Below are 20,591 nucleotides of genomic sequence, written 5' to 3'. Positions count from 1 at the left end.
GCCACGAGATCAGCGACCAAGGCATCACACCTAAACAATCCAATGTCAAAGCGATATGTGATGCACCACCTCCTGGAAACAAGGAAGAAGTCAGGTCATTCCTTTGCATGGCCAAGTTTTAAAGCAAATTCGTACAGCATTTCGCCACCAAGACACACCACATGCGCCAACTCCTCCGGGACAAGACAACCTTCAAGTGGACGGATGAGACACAAGATGAATTCCAGAAGATCAAAGCGGACATCAGAACAGCAGTCCCTCTATGTGGATTTGATCAGCAAGCAAGATCAGTATTAACGAAGGACGCGAGTGAGAGGGGCCTAGGAGGGGTCCTAATGCAAGAGACAAAAGATGGGGAACTGGCCACCCTCAGCTTTGCATCCAGATCTTTGTCGCCTACGGAGCAGAAGTACAGTGTAATAGAAAAGGAGATTTTGGCGGCAGTATGAACCATGGAGAAGTTCCGCCAGTTCTTATGGGGCCCTTGGTCAAAGTCCTCACATCATCTGGACATGCGAATTCGACCCCCCGCATCACTAAGATGACCTTGAAATTGTTGGACTACAGGTATGACGTAGAACACATCCCGGGAGCCAGAAATGAGGTAGCCGACTATCTCAGTCGAGCCCCAGCCATGGAGGAAGCTCCACGCGGTTCCGAAGATGAGGATACCAGAGTGGCCTTCATGGAGGATCACGAACGAGTGATAAACGAACAGGAGTGGAAGGAAGCATCGAAAACGACTCAGACATCGGGGCTGTCAAGCAGTTCATACTAAGAGGATGGCCAGAGAAGAGGCACGTGGAGGCAGCGCTCAGAAAATTCTTTGAAGTGAGAGAGGAATTATCAGTTTGTGACCGAATGATCTTCCTGCGGAGAGGAGAAAAGGTAGTTCCTCCCAACACATTGGTGCCACATTTACTTGCCCTTATACATGAAGGACAACTGGGTATTGTGAAGACGAAGCTCAGGTCAAAACAGATGTACTGGTGGCCTGTTATGGATAGCCAGATAGAAAGGCACGTGCGGGAGTGCGAACAATGCCAAAGAGCGGACAAGTCCCAAAGCCTGATGCGTCCACCCTTAGGAAAGTTTGACAACCCCGCTAACCCTTGGGAGGATCTGTCGATAGACATCTTGGGTCCAGTATTGGATGCTCAGGGAGTCCAGAAATATGTGGTAGTACTCGTAGACCGGTACTCCAAGTGGCCAGAGAAACGGTCTTGCCGAGAGGTTCAATAGAGTCATCATGGGCTCGGTACAGTCAGCGATCGGAGCCGGGAAGGACTGGGAAAAAGAATTAAATTGCATGTCGTGGGCCTGCAGGATTACCCCGACCAGCACAGGATACAGCCCCTTCCAGATCCTAAGAGGTCGAGACCCATTCACGAAGGACAATGTTGCATCGAAGGCGCGCACGATCCCCCAGACCAGATGGTCTCCAGCAGTAGTGCACCACAATCTGAAAAAGGCGCAAAGAACACTTCAATAGAAGAAGAAATGTCAAGGAGACGGAGTTAGAGAGAGAAGAGTGGGTTTGAGTCAAACTAGCCCAGTTAAGAAAGAAAGGTGATAACAAGTTCAGTGCACCTATGCAAGTTGAAGAGGTTCACAACCGAGCAGCCCTGGTGAGCGATGGGAAAGTTTGGTCTCTGGACAGGATGTCCAAATGCAACAAGATATTGCGATGGAGAATGAAAGAGAAAGTGGACAGGCAGACACCCCCAGGCTCAAGGTACTGAAGTCAATCCGGTGGAAGAAGGAACAGGAAATACTAGAGAAAGAGAGAGAGAGGAGGAAGTAGAGATGGGGAGTGATCCTGGTGCCTTGGAACTCTCGGAAAGCACCAGTGGAACGCCTCGAAGAGGTGTTCCCCTGAGTACAGAAAAAAATGGAGCAAGAAATCCCCAAGATGTTGCCGTGTACACTTCCTGTACTCCTGTGAGGCGTACCCGCACTGGCAGAGCTGTGGTAAGACCGTTGAAGTACAGAGACTTTGAGATGGGAGATGGGAATGAGCCCACCAGCAGGTAGACAAAGAGACATTATCTTATGTTTGAAATGTATATCCATAAAGGAGGGAGATATGTAGCGTCACGCTCTAGTCTCCACGTCGTGACGTGATGACGTAGAGCGCGGTGGCCATTTTGGGTGCGGCCAAATAGAGCGAGGAGCCCGCTAGCATAGCGGAGGTCTCCCGGCGCTCTCCCAGATTATGTACCTACAATAAATATAATTTCACTTACCTGCAACCTACTGTGTGAGAGTGTCCTTCCCCAGGGGAGCTTTAACATTACAGCTGCAACCTGCACACTCTTTGCTGTTTCGTTGTGCCTGCAGGCCTCGTCTTCTGTGTGCGAGCTTAGTCCTGGGCCTCGCCCAGCCGGAGCAGCAGGAGATCCTTATCTGTGCGATCGGCCAACTCAAGATCGCAGCCCACCGGTCTAGCAGGGGCACAGTCCCAAGGGATTGGCGTCACTCACGGCTTCACCCGGAGGGTCGCACACTCCTTCCCTCTGGCAGGCACAGACCAGTAGGAGGACGCCGTCAACCGCACAGTAGGATAATCCGGGGCTCAGAGCCTCACTCGCTGCCAAGGCTCCCGTCTCGGCCTGCCGCCTGCTCTGCCAACACAGTCTTCCACACAGTGGGCGGAGCGGTTTAGTCTTTCCAGTGGGCCCACCGCAGGAAGCGGCGGGACCGCCAGCAGCCCCAGCATCGGCTCCAAAGCAGTTCACCAGCTGCAGCAGGGACGAAGGTAGGGCCTCCAGTGGCAATCTCCCTCTATTATTAATGCGCTTGTGGGCCAGCAATATTTCCTCATCTGGCGCCTCCCAGGCCTCATGTGCGGCAGCTCAGGGAAATCAGCGTCTGGGCTTATCAGGCCCCCAAACATTGGGAGAAGCAGGCTCGGCCTCTCTGTGGATGTATGACGTTACAACGCGATATATTACAACGCACTCCGTTACAACGCATTTTTTACAACGCAGGATCTATTACATCGCATGCCTTTACAACGCATGACATTACATAGCAGATGCTATTACAACGCATGCCATTACAATGTAAGTATAGGTAAGTATATTATTTTTTTTTTTAAATGTAAGTAATTTAAATTTAATTAATTAAATAAATTAAATTGTTTTTAAATAATTATTTAGTACATATATTACTTTAAGTTTATTTTTAAAAGAACTTTTAACAATAAAGAACTATTTTTAATAAATAATAAAATTATTAAAATTAATTTTTTTAATTAAAATAAAAGATTGTATTTTAAAACTAAACCCTAATAAAAACCTGTACCCCAAAACCCAAACCCAGCCCTGAACCCTAAAAATACCCCTGTACCCCAAAACCCAAACCCAGCCCTGAAACCTAAAAATACCCCTGTACCCCAAAACCCAAACCCAGCCCTGAACCCTAAAAATACCCCTGTACCCCAAAACCCAAACCCAGCCCTGAAACCTAAAAATACCCCTGTACCCCAAAACCCAAACCCAACCCTGAAACCTAAAAATACCCCTGTACCCCAAAACCCAAACCCAACCCTGAAACCTAAAAATACCCCTGTACCCCAAAACCCAAACCCAACCCTGAAACCTAAAAATATCCCTGTTCCCCAAAACCCAAACCCAGCCCTGAAACCTAAAAATACCCCTGTACCCCAAAACTCAAACCCAGCCCTGAAACCTAAAAATACCCCTGTCCCCAAAACCCAACCCCAACCCTGAAACCTAAAAATACCCCTGTACCCCAAAACCCAAACCCAGCCTTGAAACCTAAAAATACCCCTGTACCCCAAAACTCAAACCCAACCCTGAAACCTAAAAATACCCCTGTACCCCAAAACCCAAACCCAACCCTGAAACCTAAAAATACCCCTGTACCCCAAAACCCAAACCCAACCCTGAAACCTAAAAATACCCCTGTACCCCAAAACCCAAACCCAACCCTGAAACCTAAAAATACCCCTGTACCCCAAAACCCAAACCCAATATATTTATTTATTTTTAATATTAAATAAAATAATTAAATAATGTTAAATAAAATATAAAATAAAATTATATACTTACCTATACTTACGTTGTAATGGCATGCGTTGTAATAGCATCTGCTATGTAATGTCATGCGTTGTAAAGGCATGCGATGTAATGGATCCAGCGTTGAAAAAGTTGCGTTGTAATAGAAGTGCGTTGTAAAAGTTGCGATGTAACGGCTGTTTCCCCCTCTCTGTATCAGCCCCGGGGATTCTTCGGGATGGTGCAAAAGGTTTAGAGTGGCTGGAAAGCAGGATCGTACAGGATTGTGTGCCGGTGTCATGGAGCTCCTTTAGGTTGTGGCCATTTTGGAGCCAGGCAAACTCCACCCCCCTTGCAGGTTCAAAGTTATTTCATATGTGGACGACATGCAAGTTATCATTACCATGGAGAAAATCCTGAATCCACTAAGATCAGTTTCAGGGAATGTATGGAATAAATAGCCCTATGGATGTCATCCAACTGCCTTCAACTAAATAGATGAAAGACCAAAATCTTACACTTTGGTTAAGCTCCCTTCTTTTAATTTGAAGACTGGTGCCTGCTGGAACTTGGGCCATCCCCCAACCCCAAAAAGGCAGTTAGAAATCTTAGCATACTGATTGATGATGCCCTCTCAATGAAAGAACAAGTAAATGTAATCTTTGGGTCCAGCTTAACCCCTTGCGTGCTTCTGTCGGCCAACGGCCGTCGTGCTCACTACCTTCGTAGTGCTGCGCACGTCCATTGGCCGACGCGGCCCCACCCACTTTCCTAAACCGCCGCACCAGGGGGAGGAATTGCTGCCAGGGTTAAGCGGTTAAGATTTATGCGCCTACACAGAAAAGCCTTTTAATGGCTGCCTTTCCAGTCCAGAAAATCCATCACTCAGGCACTTATTATAAGTCGCCTAGACTATGGAAACCTTATTATGATGGTGGCAAATGAAGCTCTCTTAGCGAAGCTTCGGGTGGTACATAACACAGCTGCCTGCCTGATCTACAATTTGCTGTCCCACTCCCCATCAGAGCCTACATTGAAACTATTGCATCATGGCTTCTGACAAAAAAAGTGCTCCCTATTTAAACTCACTTGGCTTGTGCATAAGTCCCTTTTTGGAAATGATCTGCTCTGTCTACAGAAGAAGTTACAATTTTATGCACCCATGCGCAACCTCAAATCCAGTGTACAATTTGTACTTTATCCCTGCTGTATCCACACTGTCAGATAGGGGCAGGTCCTTTTCTTACTTGGCCCCCCATCACTGCAACAAGCTACCCTAATACATACGAGCCTGCCCAGACTTTGCTCGTTTTAAGAAATTCCTCGAAACTCGGCTCTTTTAATTATTTTTGGAATTGCTGTCCTGTTTTAGAGTTCAGTAGCGCCAAGAGATCTTCTTGGTGGTGATTTGTTTGCGCTTTATAAATGTAAATAGCATAACATAAAGAACTATCTCACACCAAATAATAGTTTTTTTACTTTTCGCATCCTCAGATTGTCTTCTTTCATCATCAAAAGGACTCCCTTTATATGTCTAAACTCCTGCATTAAAATTTTAATTTTGATTTTAATCTGATATGTGCCTCTCCCTTTTTCTTTCAAATTACCCTCTTCTTATTTTCCATTCTCTGTCTGCCTGCTCTCTCTGTAAACAGTCTGCTTTATGTCAAGTGGATTGTTGTCTTAATCTCTATTATGTATTTCTGCAAATTGCACACACTTCATCTCAATCCGTCTTTGAAAGATATATATACCCCTCAACCTAGCAATACCCAATGTCCTCTAGCTCATTGATTAATCTTCGAAACTATCTGCACAAACTCACCCCTTCCCGTTAATGATCACAAGTAACTCCTGTTAATTTAATCTACAACAACGCAACTGGGGTAAATGAGTGGAATGGATTTTTTGCATGTACAAGACTAATTCCAATAACCCTACATAAAACAACCACCGCAAACTAACCATGGTTTCTGGATCAGTATGCAGTCCGATAAGAAGTGCTACAACATCTCGTCAGAGGTAGCAAGACTTATATAAATGCAAGTTCAATTAAAATATTAAAACAAGAATGCCTTTTTGGTCACCATAAGTAGGCTTGTTTGGTTTTTGGAAGAGGGGTTGAATGTCACGGTCTGCTAAAGAAAACCTGGACAATGAACATTAGAGTCAGTAGAGCATAAATCATGGGTGCGTGAGGAATACACTCGGTCTTTTATACTATTTTATTTGTGCTTTTAGCGTGGAGCAGGAGCCCTGCTGTGCTGAGCCACCCAGAAATCACTTTGTGCATTTACCTGTGTGGAGTCATTGATGGTAGCACATTTTTACGTGAATTACCAATACACTTGTATTAAGACAGGCTTTACATATGAGATAACCAGTTTTTTGTTGAATTGCGCTTTATGCTGCATAACTGAAAGATTGTAAAAGTGCCGTTTATACGTTTCCAAAATGTCAAACCTCTCATGATTTGCCGAGCAGTATACACCTGCGAATACCTCTCTGTTCTACTCCCAATCGAACCCTAAATATAGCAGTGGCACTTTGTGTGTTACAGGCTGTGTGAAGGGACAGTGTTTCTACATGCTAATGGTGGGATTTAAGGGCTTATTCTGAAAAACTTGTCAAACAAATGTATACACATTGCTCTACCTGGTGCTTGTTTCCTTAGCATTGCCAACAAAAAATCCTTCTAGACCTAGGTAATTTGTTACTCCATTTTAAATATCTGGTTAACAAGGATTTCTCATAACGGAGAGAAGGATTTGGTGATGCATTAGCACATTTCTCCATGTCATAAATGATCATGTGACACCTTTCCACTTATTTCTCTTAGGTCAGAGTAATGTTGCACAATTCTTTCTTTGAACTTTGTTTTGTTTCTGTTAATACAATGTGAAAGTCTTGTGCTGGTGTATATATTTTTTCTATTTGAAAATAGTTATGCAAACTTCTGTTATCTTTTTCCCAATCGTTTTAATTTAAAAAGATTTACCACATTTTGTTTCTAATTTTTACTTTATTCTTTTCAGGCCCCTTTTCTATCAGTGAAAGTATGAAACACTTGCACTTGTTGACTATGAGATCACCTTGGAGTTTTACAGCTATCATTGCCAATGTCTTCGCTTCACAATTGGTACCTGTCGGTACAGAAAAAATGATGAATGACATTGGCCACCTAGAGTTTTTTAAAAACCCGCTTAGTATGGAATCAATCTCAAGGAAAGGGTTACGCAAAATGGTCATGGACCACCTAGAGAACAAAAGATGGAACATGGAGAAAATAAAAAAGTCTGTCTTAGTCTACCAACATATCACTCCTGAACGGGCCCCCAATTATATCTTATTAGCGACATTAATTGTTATGCTAGAATGCTCCTAACTAGATTTAGAATGGGTTTCTTTTTCCGATTAATCACGTTTCCATCTTGTAACGATTGGTCGAGACAAATGTTGCCTTGTCCTTGCGATGATGTTGCCCCCCAATCAAATTTGCATTGCACTTTATTCAGTACGATTTTCGACAAGGTATGGGGACGGTTGAGCAGAGTCTTAATTTACACCTTTTAATTTCAAAATATACTGTAGCAAAAAAAGGGAACCTTTTTATTACTTTTATAGATCTAAGTTCAGCATTTGATTGTGTTGAACACAAACAACTATGGGCTACCTTAAAAAGTCTTGGTCCGGACCCCCCAATTCTCAATTTTCTTAGAGAGCTATATTACGATGCTGGAGCGAGGGTACGTTTTGGACAAAAGGGAGAGTGTTCGCCAAGATTTTCCATTAGGAGGGGAGTAAGACAGGGGTGCATTCTGGCACCCCTACTCTTCTCACTCTATATAAATGAAATTGGCGACCACTTAAATAGCTTTTCCTATGACTATCCCGCAGTGCAGGGCCGCCCTGTCCCCATTCTTTTATATGCGGACGATGCTGCAATTTTATCCCGGACCAGCTTGGGCCTTCAAAGGGCTGTCTCTAAGTTCACACTTTTCATGAGAGATAAGGGATTGAAGGTCAACATCACAAAAACATTTTCCATGTCCTGCCGGCAGAGAACGAAGAAAATACCCTGCCCCATTTATATACAAAACAGAAAAATAGACATAACAGACCAATTCCCTTACCTTGGGATTTGTTTTCATAGGAAATCTACTTGGAAAAATGCTATCATAGCTAGGAAACTAGCTTTTTCCAAAGCGATTAGAGCACTGCAGAATTTTGCTATAAAAATTGGGGGTAGACCTGTCAAGGAGTTGATTGTCATATACAAAGCTAAATGTGTGACTACGGCCATTTATGGCTCAGGGGTATGGGGGATCGACTCTGCACTTTGCATACAACAAATTGAGAATCGTTTCCTTCGATACCTCCTAGGGGTTCCAAAATCCACCCCTACCTATTTCATACACATTGAACTTGGTTTATCATATATCTCAGACATTATAATGACGGAACCCATCCTGCTATGGCACAAGCTCTGGTTAACCCCTGAGACCATCTTCAATCGCAACACGATAACTGATTGCTTACAATTTGATGGGGTAAAGCGAATTAAATGGCTGTCTGTGGTAGAAAAAATGATGAATGACATTGGCCATCCAGAGTTTTTTAAAAACCCGCTTAGTATGGAATCAATCTCAAGGAAAGGGTTACGCAAAATGGTCATGGACCACCTAGAGAACAAAAGATGGAACATGGAGAAAATAAAAAAGTCTGTCTTAGTCTACCAACATATAACTCCTGAATGGGGCCCCCAATTATATCTTATTAGTGACATTAATTGTTATGCTAGAATGCTCCTAACTAGATTTAGAATGGGTTCCTTTTTCCGATTAATCACGTTTCCATCTTGTAACGATTGGTCGAGACAAATGTTGCCTTGTCCTTGCGATGATGTTGCCCCCCAATCAAATTTGCATTGCACTTTATTCTGTACTTTTTATCAAGTTCCCAGAAAAATTTTGCTTAAACCAATCCTTAAGGTGTGGGGTCTCCGTTCTTGTAGAGATGCTTTTTACAGATTACAAAGAATGGATACCCCGGAAGTGATCTATACTCTAATTACATTTTTGAAATTATTGGTGAAATTCAGAAACTCGATGTAATAAACAATTTTGATTGTACATATTTTTATAAAATGTTTTTTAATCTACAGGGCTCTGAGAACCGGATGAAATTTTTAATATTATCTTATTTTGTATTTATGAATGTGACCAACATCTCCTCTATTTCTGATCATAATCAAAATGGCATTGCCTTCTTGTGACTTACAGTTATATGTGTATTGTGTTTTGTATCTAATTGTATGCTTTTATGATATGAAAATTTATATAGAAATAAAGCTTATTTTGAATTTGAATTTGATCATGTGACACCTTTCCACTTATTTCTCCTAGGTCAGAGTAATGTTGCACAATTCTTTCTTTGAACTTTGTTTTGTTTCTGTTAATACAATGTGAAAGTCTTGTGCTGGTGTATATATTTTTTCTATTTGAAAATAGTTATGCAAACTTCTGTTATCTTTTTCCCAATCGTTTTAATTTAAAAAGATTTACCACATTTTGTTTCTAATTTTTACTTTATTCTTTTCAGGCCCCTTTTCTATCAGTGAAAGTATGAAACACTTGCACTTGTTGACTATGAGATCACCTTGGAGTTTTACAGCTATCATTGCCAATGTCTTCGCTTCACAATTGGTACCTGTCGGTACTTACAATACCCTTAAACTATGCTTACTATTGAGTTTAGTGCAAACGTGTAACGAAGACAGGAAATCGGCGACCTATGTGGATTGTTTGGTCTTGACAAGTGACACGTTACTTATAAATCGGTAAGCTTTTATGTTTTCCCTACGAGGATTTGAGAAAATATACTTTTACTAGTGTTGGCTCTACTAATGAAAACTCAGGTTATACATTTTTAGCTACTGTGTTTCTTGCCATCCTACTTCCATAGGCCTCTGGAATCAGATATTTGTCAGCTGGAACACCTTGCATTGAGGAGTCCTCACATCATATTATTAAAGAGTGCTTTAGCACATTGAGCCCGGATTTGAAAGACACTCTCTTAAGATCTCAGGTTGCATCACTAGAAATTGTATTAGCCACTACAACAAAAGTGTAGTCATCCCAAGCCAGACAGAAAACAACTGATTCCACTCATAATAATATCACTCCATCTGGAAACATCTATTAGAACACAGGCATTACATCGTAGTGCCTTTACAACGCAGGCAGTACCACGACTGCGACTTTACCATGAGTTCCATTACAATGCAAGTCATTACAACGACTTATAGGGAATGCAGTGTTGGACTAGTGTTGGATTTTAAGACCAACACCTTCCCTACTGATAAACCGACTGGAGTTGGAATAGTAATTTAAATGATTCCAAAGTCCAGCGCTTCCCTAAGGCAAGTCATTGTAATGGACTTTTCTTGGTCTTTTCTCCAATCCCGCTCTCAATCTGTTCGTCTTTCTCCCTTTTCTGCCCCTTCACTCTCACTTTCTTGTGGTGTTCCCCAGGGTTCCGCGCTGTCCCCGCTTTTATTCAATCTTTATATGCAGCCCCTTCTTACTTCTCTTCGTCAGTTTTCAGTTACTGCTTTTAATTATGCAGGCGATCTGCAGCTTATTTTTCCTATCGACTGCTCTCCCTCCTCTTGTTCCAATTTTCAAAACACCATGCTTTTTATTTACGAGTGGATGAATCTTAGCCAGTTAAAGCTTAATCCTAGTAAAACGGAGCTGGTCTTGACTGGCGGCCTTCACACTCCCTGGTCTCCCAACTTTTGGCCTACCGCTCTTGGCTCCCCTCCTTGCCCAGTGAATACTGTGAAGAGCTTAGGGGTTACCATCTCTAGCGACCTTTCGATGCGGCCACATATCAACACCGTTACTTCGGCCTGTTTTTATCATCTCCGCCGAATCGGGAAGATTCGCAGGTTTCTATCTCAAGAGGCCCTTATTCTTGTTATTCTGGCCCTCATCACCTCACGTCTAGACTATGCCAACTGTCTATACGTGGGGGTCCCTGCCTGCCATCTGTCCCGACTTCAACTGGTTCAAAACCAGGCAGCCAGATTAATCTTCCAGCAGCCTAAACACCAGCATGTCACTCCACTGCTGAAGACTTTACACTGGCTCCCAGTTGCACAACGGTGTGTCTTCAAAATGGCCTGCATCATCTTTAAATCTCTGTTTATTTGTGCCCCTGCTTTTATCTCTTCTTGTTTGCAAGCCTATGTCCCCTCCCGCCACCTCAGATCCTCTGCTCACAATATTTTGACCACTCCCAGGTTCAACCGCAAGAAACACGGGGGTGCCTGTTTCTCCTTTCTTGCTCCTTCGACCTGGAATTCTCTTCCTCTCTTTATCCGACTGTCTACCGACTATCTCTGTTTCCGCAATCTTTTGAAAACTCACCTGTTTCGCCTTGCTCACGGCTAGCTGTTCTGTACCTTTTGCTCTTCTCCCACCTGGTCTTGAGCGCCAAGAAACCAATTGGTTTATGTGCGCGGTACCAAATCTTTTTAAATAATTTTTTAATAATTAATAACACAGTCGTGGTATTGACTAAGTTGTTAAGCCATGCATAGTGTTGGCATGCGTGGTAACAGATGCTATTCCACTCCATCTGACCAAAAAACAGAAGTAAACATTCTGGGCTGTTCAAATGGCACTCAGTATAACATGTCCTCTTACTTAATAGACAAATAACAAAAGATCACATTAAGAAAAGTAAATAACAAAGGATGTAAGAAAGCCAATGTCAGAATAACCAAAATGACACTCCCCTAATTTACATGCTCATGTAAAAATGCAGATGGTTTATGATTTCTGCCACATCTTGAACTTCACTAGGACTGGAAAAGTTTCAGAATCACCACCCCCTGTAACAGAAGGATCCACACGCAAACGTTCTGACACACATATTTCTTCATCAGACATCCACATGAAACCACTAAATTGTTTCTTCTTTCCCACACTGTCGTCTCCACCTCTTTTGGTACAAAACAATCCTTTGATTTCAGCCCTCACCATTCCAAGTCAGGACTGGAGGCGAGGATTATGCCTTCTTTCTTCACTTTAATTAATAGCAGCAAAGATAAACGAAGACTACATTTCCCATGAAACAAAGGGAACATGTAGTCAAACAAGAAACATTTGGTAACAACTAATCAAAGCACATAGATCCAATGTCCAATCAGGGCTCAGGCAGCCCAACATAGTCCATCAACAGTGTCCTCTCTTCCTCTTTCTTCGCTGCTACGCAGCAAGTTAAGTACACTTCAGTTTCTCTGTCTAGTGCTTTGTTATACTAATGATGTTGTTTCTATGACGGGCGCTGCTTCGCGCTGTATTTAGAAGTGCTTGGTTATGCTAACCATGTTGTTTCTATGACAGGCGCTGCTTCGTGTGGGTTTGATATTGAGGTTTCCCTATGTCGGGCGCTGCTTCATGCCGTGTTTCTATGTGTTGAAAGTTAATCTGCGGCTTTGTGCGCTATGACTGCGGGCAGCGCGTGTGTTTTTTCCTTCACCGGCAAAGCGTTTATTTTCATTTTTATCTTCCACAGCGTGTGGGCTGCGCTGTGGAGATTTTAGCCGCGTGCACGGACTCCCGTCCCTATGCGGCTTCTCGCTGGTTGTGGTTCCGGTCCTCCCACCGCCAGAGGGCGGGGCAGGCAGTGCAGCGTGGCGCCGTTTGATCTCTCTTGAAGTGTTTTCAAACTTCACGCCCGCGTAACGGTGGAACCGGGTCTGAGGGAGACGCCTTAAGGTTTGTAAAATGGCGGCCGTGAGCAGTTGCCTTGCTGTTTTTCCTGTGCCCACGCTCTGTGCCTTAACCCACAACCCCCTGTTGAAAGCAGAGCCTGTATTTGCAGCTAGGGGCGATCCCGCTGGTGTGTGAGTAGTGTGCGACCCCACCCCCATTTGTAATGCCTATTGAGGTCTCGTATTGCTTGAGGGCACTGGTGAGGGTCACTACCCAGACCTGTTTACCCTGTGAAAGGGTTGTTTGATTTAAGTTGCCGGCGTTGTCCCTGGGCTTGGACCCCTATATATTTGCGGTTTATCCGCGGGCATAAGAATATTTTATGCTGCCACCCAGCCTGTTAAGGCCTTAGCTTGCGGGCCCAGTGGTAACACACTTTGATTTATTTTTCGACGCTTGTCAGGGTCGTCAGTATGGAGTACTATGATGATGACTATCAGGAGGAGCAGGACCCCTTTGCTGACATGCCATGGGGTGAGGCATTCTATGAGGCGGCAGATACCTCTATTTACAAGGCTATTGACCAGGCTATCCCCCCTCTTGAGGATAGGCTTTCACGCCAGATAGAGCAAGCTTTTGCCAAATTTCACAGCAGATTGCCCCACCCCTTGCCCCCCATGTTCCGTCTCCTTGTGCCCAGGACCCTCTTAGCCTCCCACCACCTAAACGTACCAGTGAGGCGGGTGTGGATGGGGATGCTTTTGAACGCCTCAGGCAGCCCTTTATGGCTAGTCACCCAGGGGGCCCTACCACGGTTCCCCCTGCCCCTGACACAGGTTCCCCGACAGGTCATATTCCCCTTCCTACTGCTCCAGTCCCTCAGTCTCTTCCTGGGACATCTCAGGATCCCCCTAATACCGCAGACATGTTGGATCCCAACGACATAGTCCACCCGTGGTCATCTGAGTGGACCCCAGCTGATAAGGTTGCTGCTTATGTGGCCGCCCACATTCGGCGTCCTCTCGAGAAAGAGGCTCGCAATTGTTTGCGGGCAGAGTGCCCCGCCCCATTCTACATGGTAAGGTAGCCTTGACGCCCGATATCGACCCGCGGATGGGAACCTTCCTTCAGAAATTCATAAGGGACCCCAAAAAGGGGATAGACAGATCCTGGAGGGCCTGCCAGGATAAACTCCTGGATGCCCTAGGCCCGATCACGAAAATTCTGGATATGGCGGGGGAGTCAAAAGAGTCAGGCTCTATTATTTCCCCCGAGTCCCTCTCAGGCTGGGCACAACGTGTAGTGATCTTTATGGAAAATGCAAATTGTGCTCCTTCCACGGAGCGCCGCTGGTCCCTTCTCATTAAGATTGACCCGAAGTTAGGGGACCTGGCGGATTCGGAAGCTGGCACTATCGCCCAAGGAGGCCTCTTTCGGCGAGCCCTTTGTGAAGGAGCTCGGTAAATTTGTAAACACCTTGGACCCGACTCACAGAATTAATTTAAGACAAAATCCTAAACTTACTACTTTTGGTATTCACAGAATGCACTTACTACTTTTGGTATTCACAGAATGCACTTACTACTTTTGGTATTCACAGAATGGATTTAGGACTACTAACTTTACTTCTGCACTCGGGCCGGAGATTCCGGCCCTGAGGCGGAGATTCGGGCCCGGAGTGGGACTGAGAGTTAGCCATGGCTGAAATCTCCACCTCCGGGCCGGAAGTCACACCTCCGGGCCGGAAGTCACACCTCCGGGCCGGAATCTCTGCCGTAAATCTATTCTGTGAATACCAAAAGTAGTAAGTGCATTCTGTGAATACCAAAAGTAGTAAGTTTAGGATTTTGTCTTAAGTTAGTTCTGTGAATTGGGCCCCTTCACTTCGCTAGACCGGGCTCAATCCACAATCAAAAAGGTGATCCCCCGTGTTTTTCGCGGGGCCGGCCGAGGAAGGGGCCTCTCGTCAACAGCGCCAGAACAACCGGAGAGGCTCCGGTCAGTACCAGGACCAATCCAAGTTTGGAAACTTTTACCCCACAAGAGGAAGGAGGGGTAAAGGGAGAGCTGCAGCCTCTGGCCCAGGTGATAGTTCTCCCTTTTCCCCCAGAAGACATAGGCGGGCGGTTTGCAAGGTATTTTCAGGCTTGTTTGGCCATCACGCACGATGCGTGGTTTCTACAAAACTGTGAGGGGTTTTCATATAGAGTTTGAAGGGACCCCAGTGCAAACATCTCCTCCTCCTCCTATCCAGTTCTCTGTTCAGGACGCTCTCCTAGTGGACGAAGAGGCTTCTTCTCTGCTCAAGAAGGGCGCTATCTCCCTCACAACCCAACATGCCTGGGGATTTTTGAGCAATATATTCCTTGTCAACAAGACCGATGGGGGCAAGAGACCGGTGATCAACTTGAGCGACTTCAATCAGTGGCTGGGTTACCGCCATTTCAGGATGGAGGGGATCCATCTTCTCAGGGACGTTCTCCGGTCTCTCGACTGTATGGTTTGTTTGGACCTCAAAGATGCTTATCTGGTGGTTCCGATTTTCCCGCCACACCGGCGGTTTCTTCAATTCCACTGGGGTCACCACACTTATGAGTTAACGTCTCTCCCGTTCGGCCTCTCGTCGGCCCCTTGGTGTTTTACCAAGGTTCTCAAGCCAGTGGTGGAATTCCTACAGTTCAGGGGTGTTCGGATTATCGTATACCTTGACAACCTACTCTTGATGGCGGCTTGTTCCTCACGCCTGTTGCAGCAGCTGCAGATGGCGGTATCACTCCTTCAGGATCTGGGGTTTGTAATCAACGAGAAAAAATCTCTGTTGCAGCCCACCCAGAACATTACATTCTTGGGATTCGTCATAGACTCCAAGGTCTCCACACTCAGCCTTCCGGGCAGGAAAGTGACCAAAATCTGCCACGAATTGTGTCGCGTTCTCACCAAACAACGGATTTCCCTTTGCCAACTGGCTCGGGTGGTAGGTCTCTTGTCCGCTTCCATTCAGGCCATCTTCCCGGGCCCGCTCCATTACAGGGCCCTGCAGCGCCTCAAAGGATTTTTTCTTCGCAAAGGGTATCCGTATTCACACAAGGTCTGCTTGTCCATCGAGGCAAGGTCCGAAATTGAGTGGTGGTTGGACCACATGGATGCTTGGACCAGAAGAGCAATCTTCGGTTCTGCTCTGGACATGGTAATAGAATCGGATGCCAGCAGGCTCGGTTGGGGTGCCAGATACGAAGATCTCTCTACAGGAGGGTTGTGGTCACCCGATGAACAAAGGTTACACATAAACTGTTTGGAGCTTCTGACGGGGTCCTTTGCGGTACGTTGCTGGACGAAAGATTCAGTGCAGCCGTGTGTGCTCCTGAAAATGGACAACATCTTGGCAGTCCGTTATGTGAATCATCTGGGGGGGCACGAATTCAAAAACCCTGTCAGATCTGGCGGCAAGTTTTTGGTAGTATTGCCTCGAGAATCAAGTCTCCGTCACTGCAGAGTACCTCCCGGGCAGGGACAATCTGGAAGCCGATTTCCAATCTCGCCACTTTCGGGATTACAGTCTCTGGCGTTTAGACCAGTCGGTCTTCGCGAGACAGAGCGATCTTTGGGCCCCGTTCTCGGCAGACCTGTTTGTGTCCAGACTGGACCACCAGATCCTGTGTTTTTTCAGCTGGCGGACGGATCCTCTGGCAACAGCTACGGACGCTTTCCTCCAGAATTGGGATGCGGAGCAGGGCTATGCATTCCCGCCCTTCGCAATGATTACGAGGGTGACTGCGCAAGTTCGCATGCAAGCGGCAGATCTGGTTGTTATCACTCCGCTGTGGAGGTCTCAAGTGTGGTTTCCGGTTCTACAGGAACTTTCTTGGGATTTTCCAATCCTACTCCCCCAGTTTCCGACTCTCCTCATGAGTCCGTACGGGTCTCCTCATCCGCGAGTGTCCAAAAACTCACTGAGGCTCATGGTGTGGTGCATTTCAGGAGCAGATGGGAAGCCTCTGGACTTTCGCAAGAGGCTGATTCCTTTATCTCTAAGGCGTGGGCAGACAGTACGGTCAAAAGGTATAGATCCGCATGGAACAGATGGACCCGTTGGTGTGTGCGACGGGGTCTTGATCCCTCGGTCGCGGATGTGGTCCACATCGTGAATTTCTTGGCACACCTGGTCTCCGACGGTTTGGCTTATCGGTCGTTAATGCCTTCAGGTCGGCTGTGTCGTCTGGACACGTCCCAGTGGATGGCGCCCCTGTGGACGAACGCCCCTTTGTTTCTCGTCTGTTGCGGGGCATACGCCTCTCCCTTCCTCCGAGGAGCCGCGTTACTCCGCTCTTTGAGATGTTAATCAAGTCCTTAACGTGTTTCTGTCCTGGTAACAGAATAGGTACCTCTCCAGGAAGGTGTTGTCAGCGAAATTGGCCATGCTTCTGTGCCTCATTTCTTGTAGAAGAGTGTCAGACGTACAGGCTTTAGACATTTCTAACAGAATATTTACTCCAGATGGTGTTACGTTTACTTTGCTTATACGCACTAAGTACCATACCAGGTCTATTTCCTATGCCGAGTTTCCGGATTCCCCGAAGCTTTGTGTGGTTTGTTGCCTCAAGGCTTATGAGGATATGACGGAGGAGTTCCGCACCCCTGGGGAGAGACAACTCCTCATTTCGCTTCGGAAACCCTTTAAGGCGGGTTCCTCACCCACTATTGCCAGATCGGTCAGTTGGGTGATTCAGGAAGCAGGTATTAGCCTTAACCAGTTAGGTGCTCACTCTGCGGGAGGAGCCATGGCTTCGAAGGCCTTCAGTCTAGGGGCGCATCTAGAGGATATCTTCAACGCGGCGGACTGGTCCTCAGATTCCACGTTCAAGAGGCTTTATTTTAAACCAATTTTGAACGTGGCTCATTTGGTTGTGGGCAAGCTTTAAACAAGCATAATCCTCGCCTCCAGTCCTGACATAGAATGAAAAATGTCCTAGCTAATGTAACAGAAAGTTTCAATTCTATTAAGGACTCGGAGGCGAGGATTATCCCACCCTTGATTCCTGGAGGAGATCCCTCCCCCCCGTATGACAGTAAGTAATATGGTTTATTCAAATGTTAAGATTTTGGCCTATCCTGCACTGTTTGACTTACATGTGATTGTTGCTCAGTGCTCCCCTGGTAGTTTGTTTTCCATTGTCCTCAGGCTCGGACTCCAACAAACAGGATTCCTGAAGAGCGAGGAGAGGCTGTCTGAGCACTCAGAAAGAGGAAGAGAAGACACTGTTGATGGACTATGTTGGGCTGCCTGAGCCCTGATTGGACATTGGATCTATGTGCTTTGATTGGTTGTTACCATGTGTTTCTTGTTTGACTACATGTTCCCTTTGTTTCATGGGAAATGTAGTCTTCTTTTATCTTCGCTGCTGTTTATTAAAGTGAAGAAAGAAGGCATAATCCTCACCTCCGAGTCCTTAATAGAATTGAAACTTTCTGTTACGTTACCTAGGAAATTTTTCATTCTCCAGAATAACAGAACTAGAGTAGCAATGAATTTTGTTAATTTTGAAAGAGCCCTTGAACTTGATCAGACCTCTGCACATGACTAAACTTAACTTTAACCTAATCACCAACTTTCAGTTGTCCTTGTGTTAAAGACTTCTTCTGTTGTGCAATTTTGAGTGACAAATTATTTTTGCAAATTAGTTATTTTAAAGATGCATATAACTGTAACAGAATAAATTATTAATTTGAACTTGAAGCAATATGATTCTCTCATTTAGAAGTGTAATAAATGATGCAGTTTACTTATGGCACATTTTCGTATGAGACACCGTTTATTTAAAATTCTGCTCATCTTGCTCATGCTCATTCCCCCTTCCAATCAGCTGCAAGTCTTCTCTCCCCACGGTTTCCGCAGACCACAGAGCCCAATGCTGCAAATAGATTTTAGCAATAGATAGCATGTATTGTGAATGAAACTTTCCATTGTGTACCTAATGTATAATTTTGAAAGATTTCTGCTTCATGTTGACATGCAGTCATGCAGAAGAATACGATTCCTCGGCCTATTGTTAAAAATCTTTCATATTGGGTTGAACGTCTCTGGAGTACAGTTACTGAGGAAGCAACCAGAATACACTTACCTTAAGAAATGGCCCTTAGTTGTGTAGTAAGATGCTATTTTGCGTGTGGAACTTTGCCTTGATTTGCACATTGAACTATGTTTGAATGGATTAACAGTTTCTAGCTCATTTTACTGTATTTACATGAATGTGCTTTCATGTATTTTATATTGTGATATTTGTATGTGCTTTTATAGCTCTTCAGCCAAATAAAGATTTGTAGACTTAAGAATCTTGCAAATTTACGAAAATGTTTTTGATTTGCCAATGTGACCTAGCCATGATTATACCATGCGGAATATGCATCTTTATCAATTAATATGCATAAGTTGTATATAAAACCCCCTGGTTTTCAGGGATTAGTGGCAACCTTCCATTTTTTCCAGAGACTGTCCGATTATTCTCAGATTTTCTCACTAGGATGTTGGCAGTACTCTTCCTGAGTTTGGCACTTAGAATTTGGAGGGATTTCTGTTATGGTATTCTGCTGCGATTTATGATTCCGTATCCTGGGTCTTCATGACAATTTATGCATTTCTCTGCTAAGTTTTATTAACGATTATGTAGTAAATCTTTTAAACTTCAGTCCGATCTAGAACTCAGTTTTTAGGTAGTTCCAGTTTCTAAATATGAAATTACTCTGCTAAGTTTGGGATATTGTTGGGGAGTGTTGCCTCTTATTGCTAGATCAAAGAGAAGAATTTTGGGGGCTGAACTGCCTATGGTAAAATTTGGTGTTCATTCTATATTGATGTTCAGGAGAATATTGGGGTTCAGCTCCCACAAACCTTTGGGAGCAGAGGATGGTTAGTATAAGAGCACCTCGTTTTAAGTGGTCCCTGAAGGATTTTCGTAGTCTTTGAACCATTTATGCTCATCTTGAAGGAGAAAAACATTTTTGGAAACGTACAAATTTTCCAGTGTAGGATCCTCCTGGAAAGTGACTAGCTGTATTGGCTGTTGTGTTGGACTTGGGCCTTAGGGCAGGTTCACCCCTAATCTTTTTGCTTTTATTTGTGACCCAGTGTTAGTGATTTTTGGGTCTCTGCGCACTTTTTCCCTGTGTCCCAGAGTAAAGTGCGTGCGTGTAGTATGGCTGGCCTGCTCTCCCATAGGAATGCATGGGGAATGTGTGTGTCCATGTTAGTTCCTGATGTGTGGGGAGTGCAGGCTCGAGTTTGGTATGCATGAACTCGTGAGAATGTATGCTGCGCAATGGTATGTGCGGCTTGTATGTGTCTAGAAGGGAAGTGCTACTTCTGGACATTGATGTATGTGTGCAGTGAGGGTGCTGGAGCGTGATTGGCTGGAGCTGGCTGGCATGCCAGGCTCCAGGAAGTCTGGATGGGTCTGCCCGGTGGTGAGTGGGAGATTAGCATGAGTGATGTGTGGGAGGAGTGTACCTGTGTCCTGGATGGGCTGGGTTTTCCCCACACAATGCTGGCTCCGCCCCCCTGTGGTGTGTCTAATGACCCAAGCCCTGCCAGTGAATAGAGAGGGTGGTTGAGGTAAACAGAGTACTCAAGAACCAGCTGCGACTGGTTCCGCCCCCACCCTGCACCTTCAGACAAAGGAAAATGGTGTATAAAAATGGGGCTGTGTCCCCACAGAAATTGTTCTACTTTTGGATCCTTGCCAGAGGGGGCTGTTGCTGCAGCTGGGGCAAGGAGGACCGCCACTTGGACTGTCTCCCTGCCTGGAGACCCAGTGTGCTGGCTCTGGCCCTGCCTTGCCCCCCTGCCTGC

General features: G+C 45.1%; 1 protein-coding gene across 2 annotated transcripts in view; it reads left to right on the top strand.

Annotated features, from left to right (window-relative positions):
• Positions 1-20,591, top strand: part of MCMDC2 (minichromosome maintenance domain containing 2) — a 1,264,730-nt gene that overhangs the window by 568,741 nt on the left and 675,398 nt on the right. For both annotated transcript variants that reach the window (XM_078687209.1, XM_078687210.1), the window contains one exon: positions 9,624-9,861. In XM_078687209.1, coding sequence (XP_078543335.1) covers positions 9,624-9,861 — 238 coding nt within the window. The remainder of the gene's footprint in view (positions 1-9,623; positions 9,862-20,591) is intronic.

Source organism: Lissotriton helveticus, chromosome 4_1, assembly GCF_964261635.1.
Source record: "Lissotriton helveticus chromosome 4_1, aLisHel1.1, whole genome shotgun sequence".
Lineage (NCBI taxonomy): Eukaryota > Metazoa > Chordata > Amphibia > Caudata > Salamandridae > Lissotriton > Lissotriton helveticus.
Note: the sequence above shows the minus strand (reverse complement) of the source record. Positions and strands in the feature narration are given on the sequence as shown.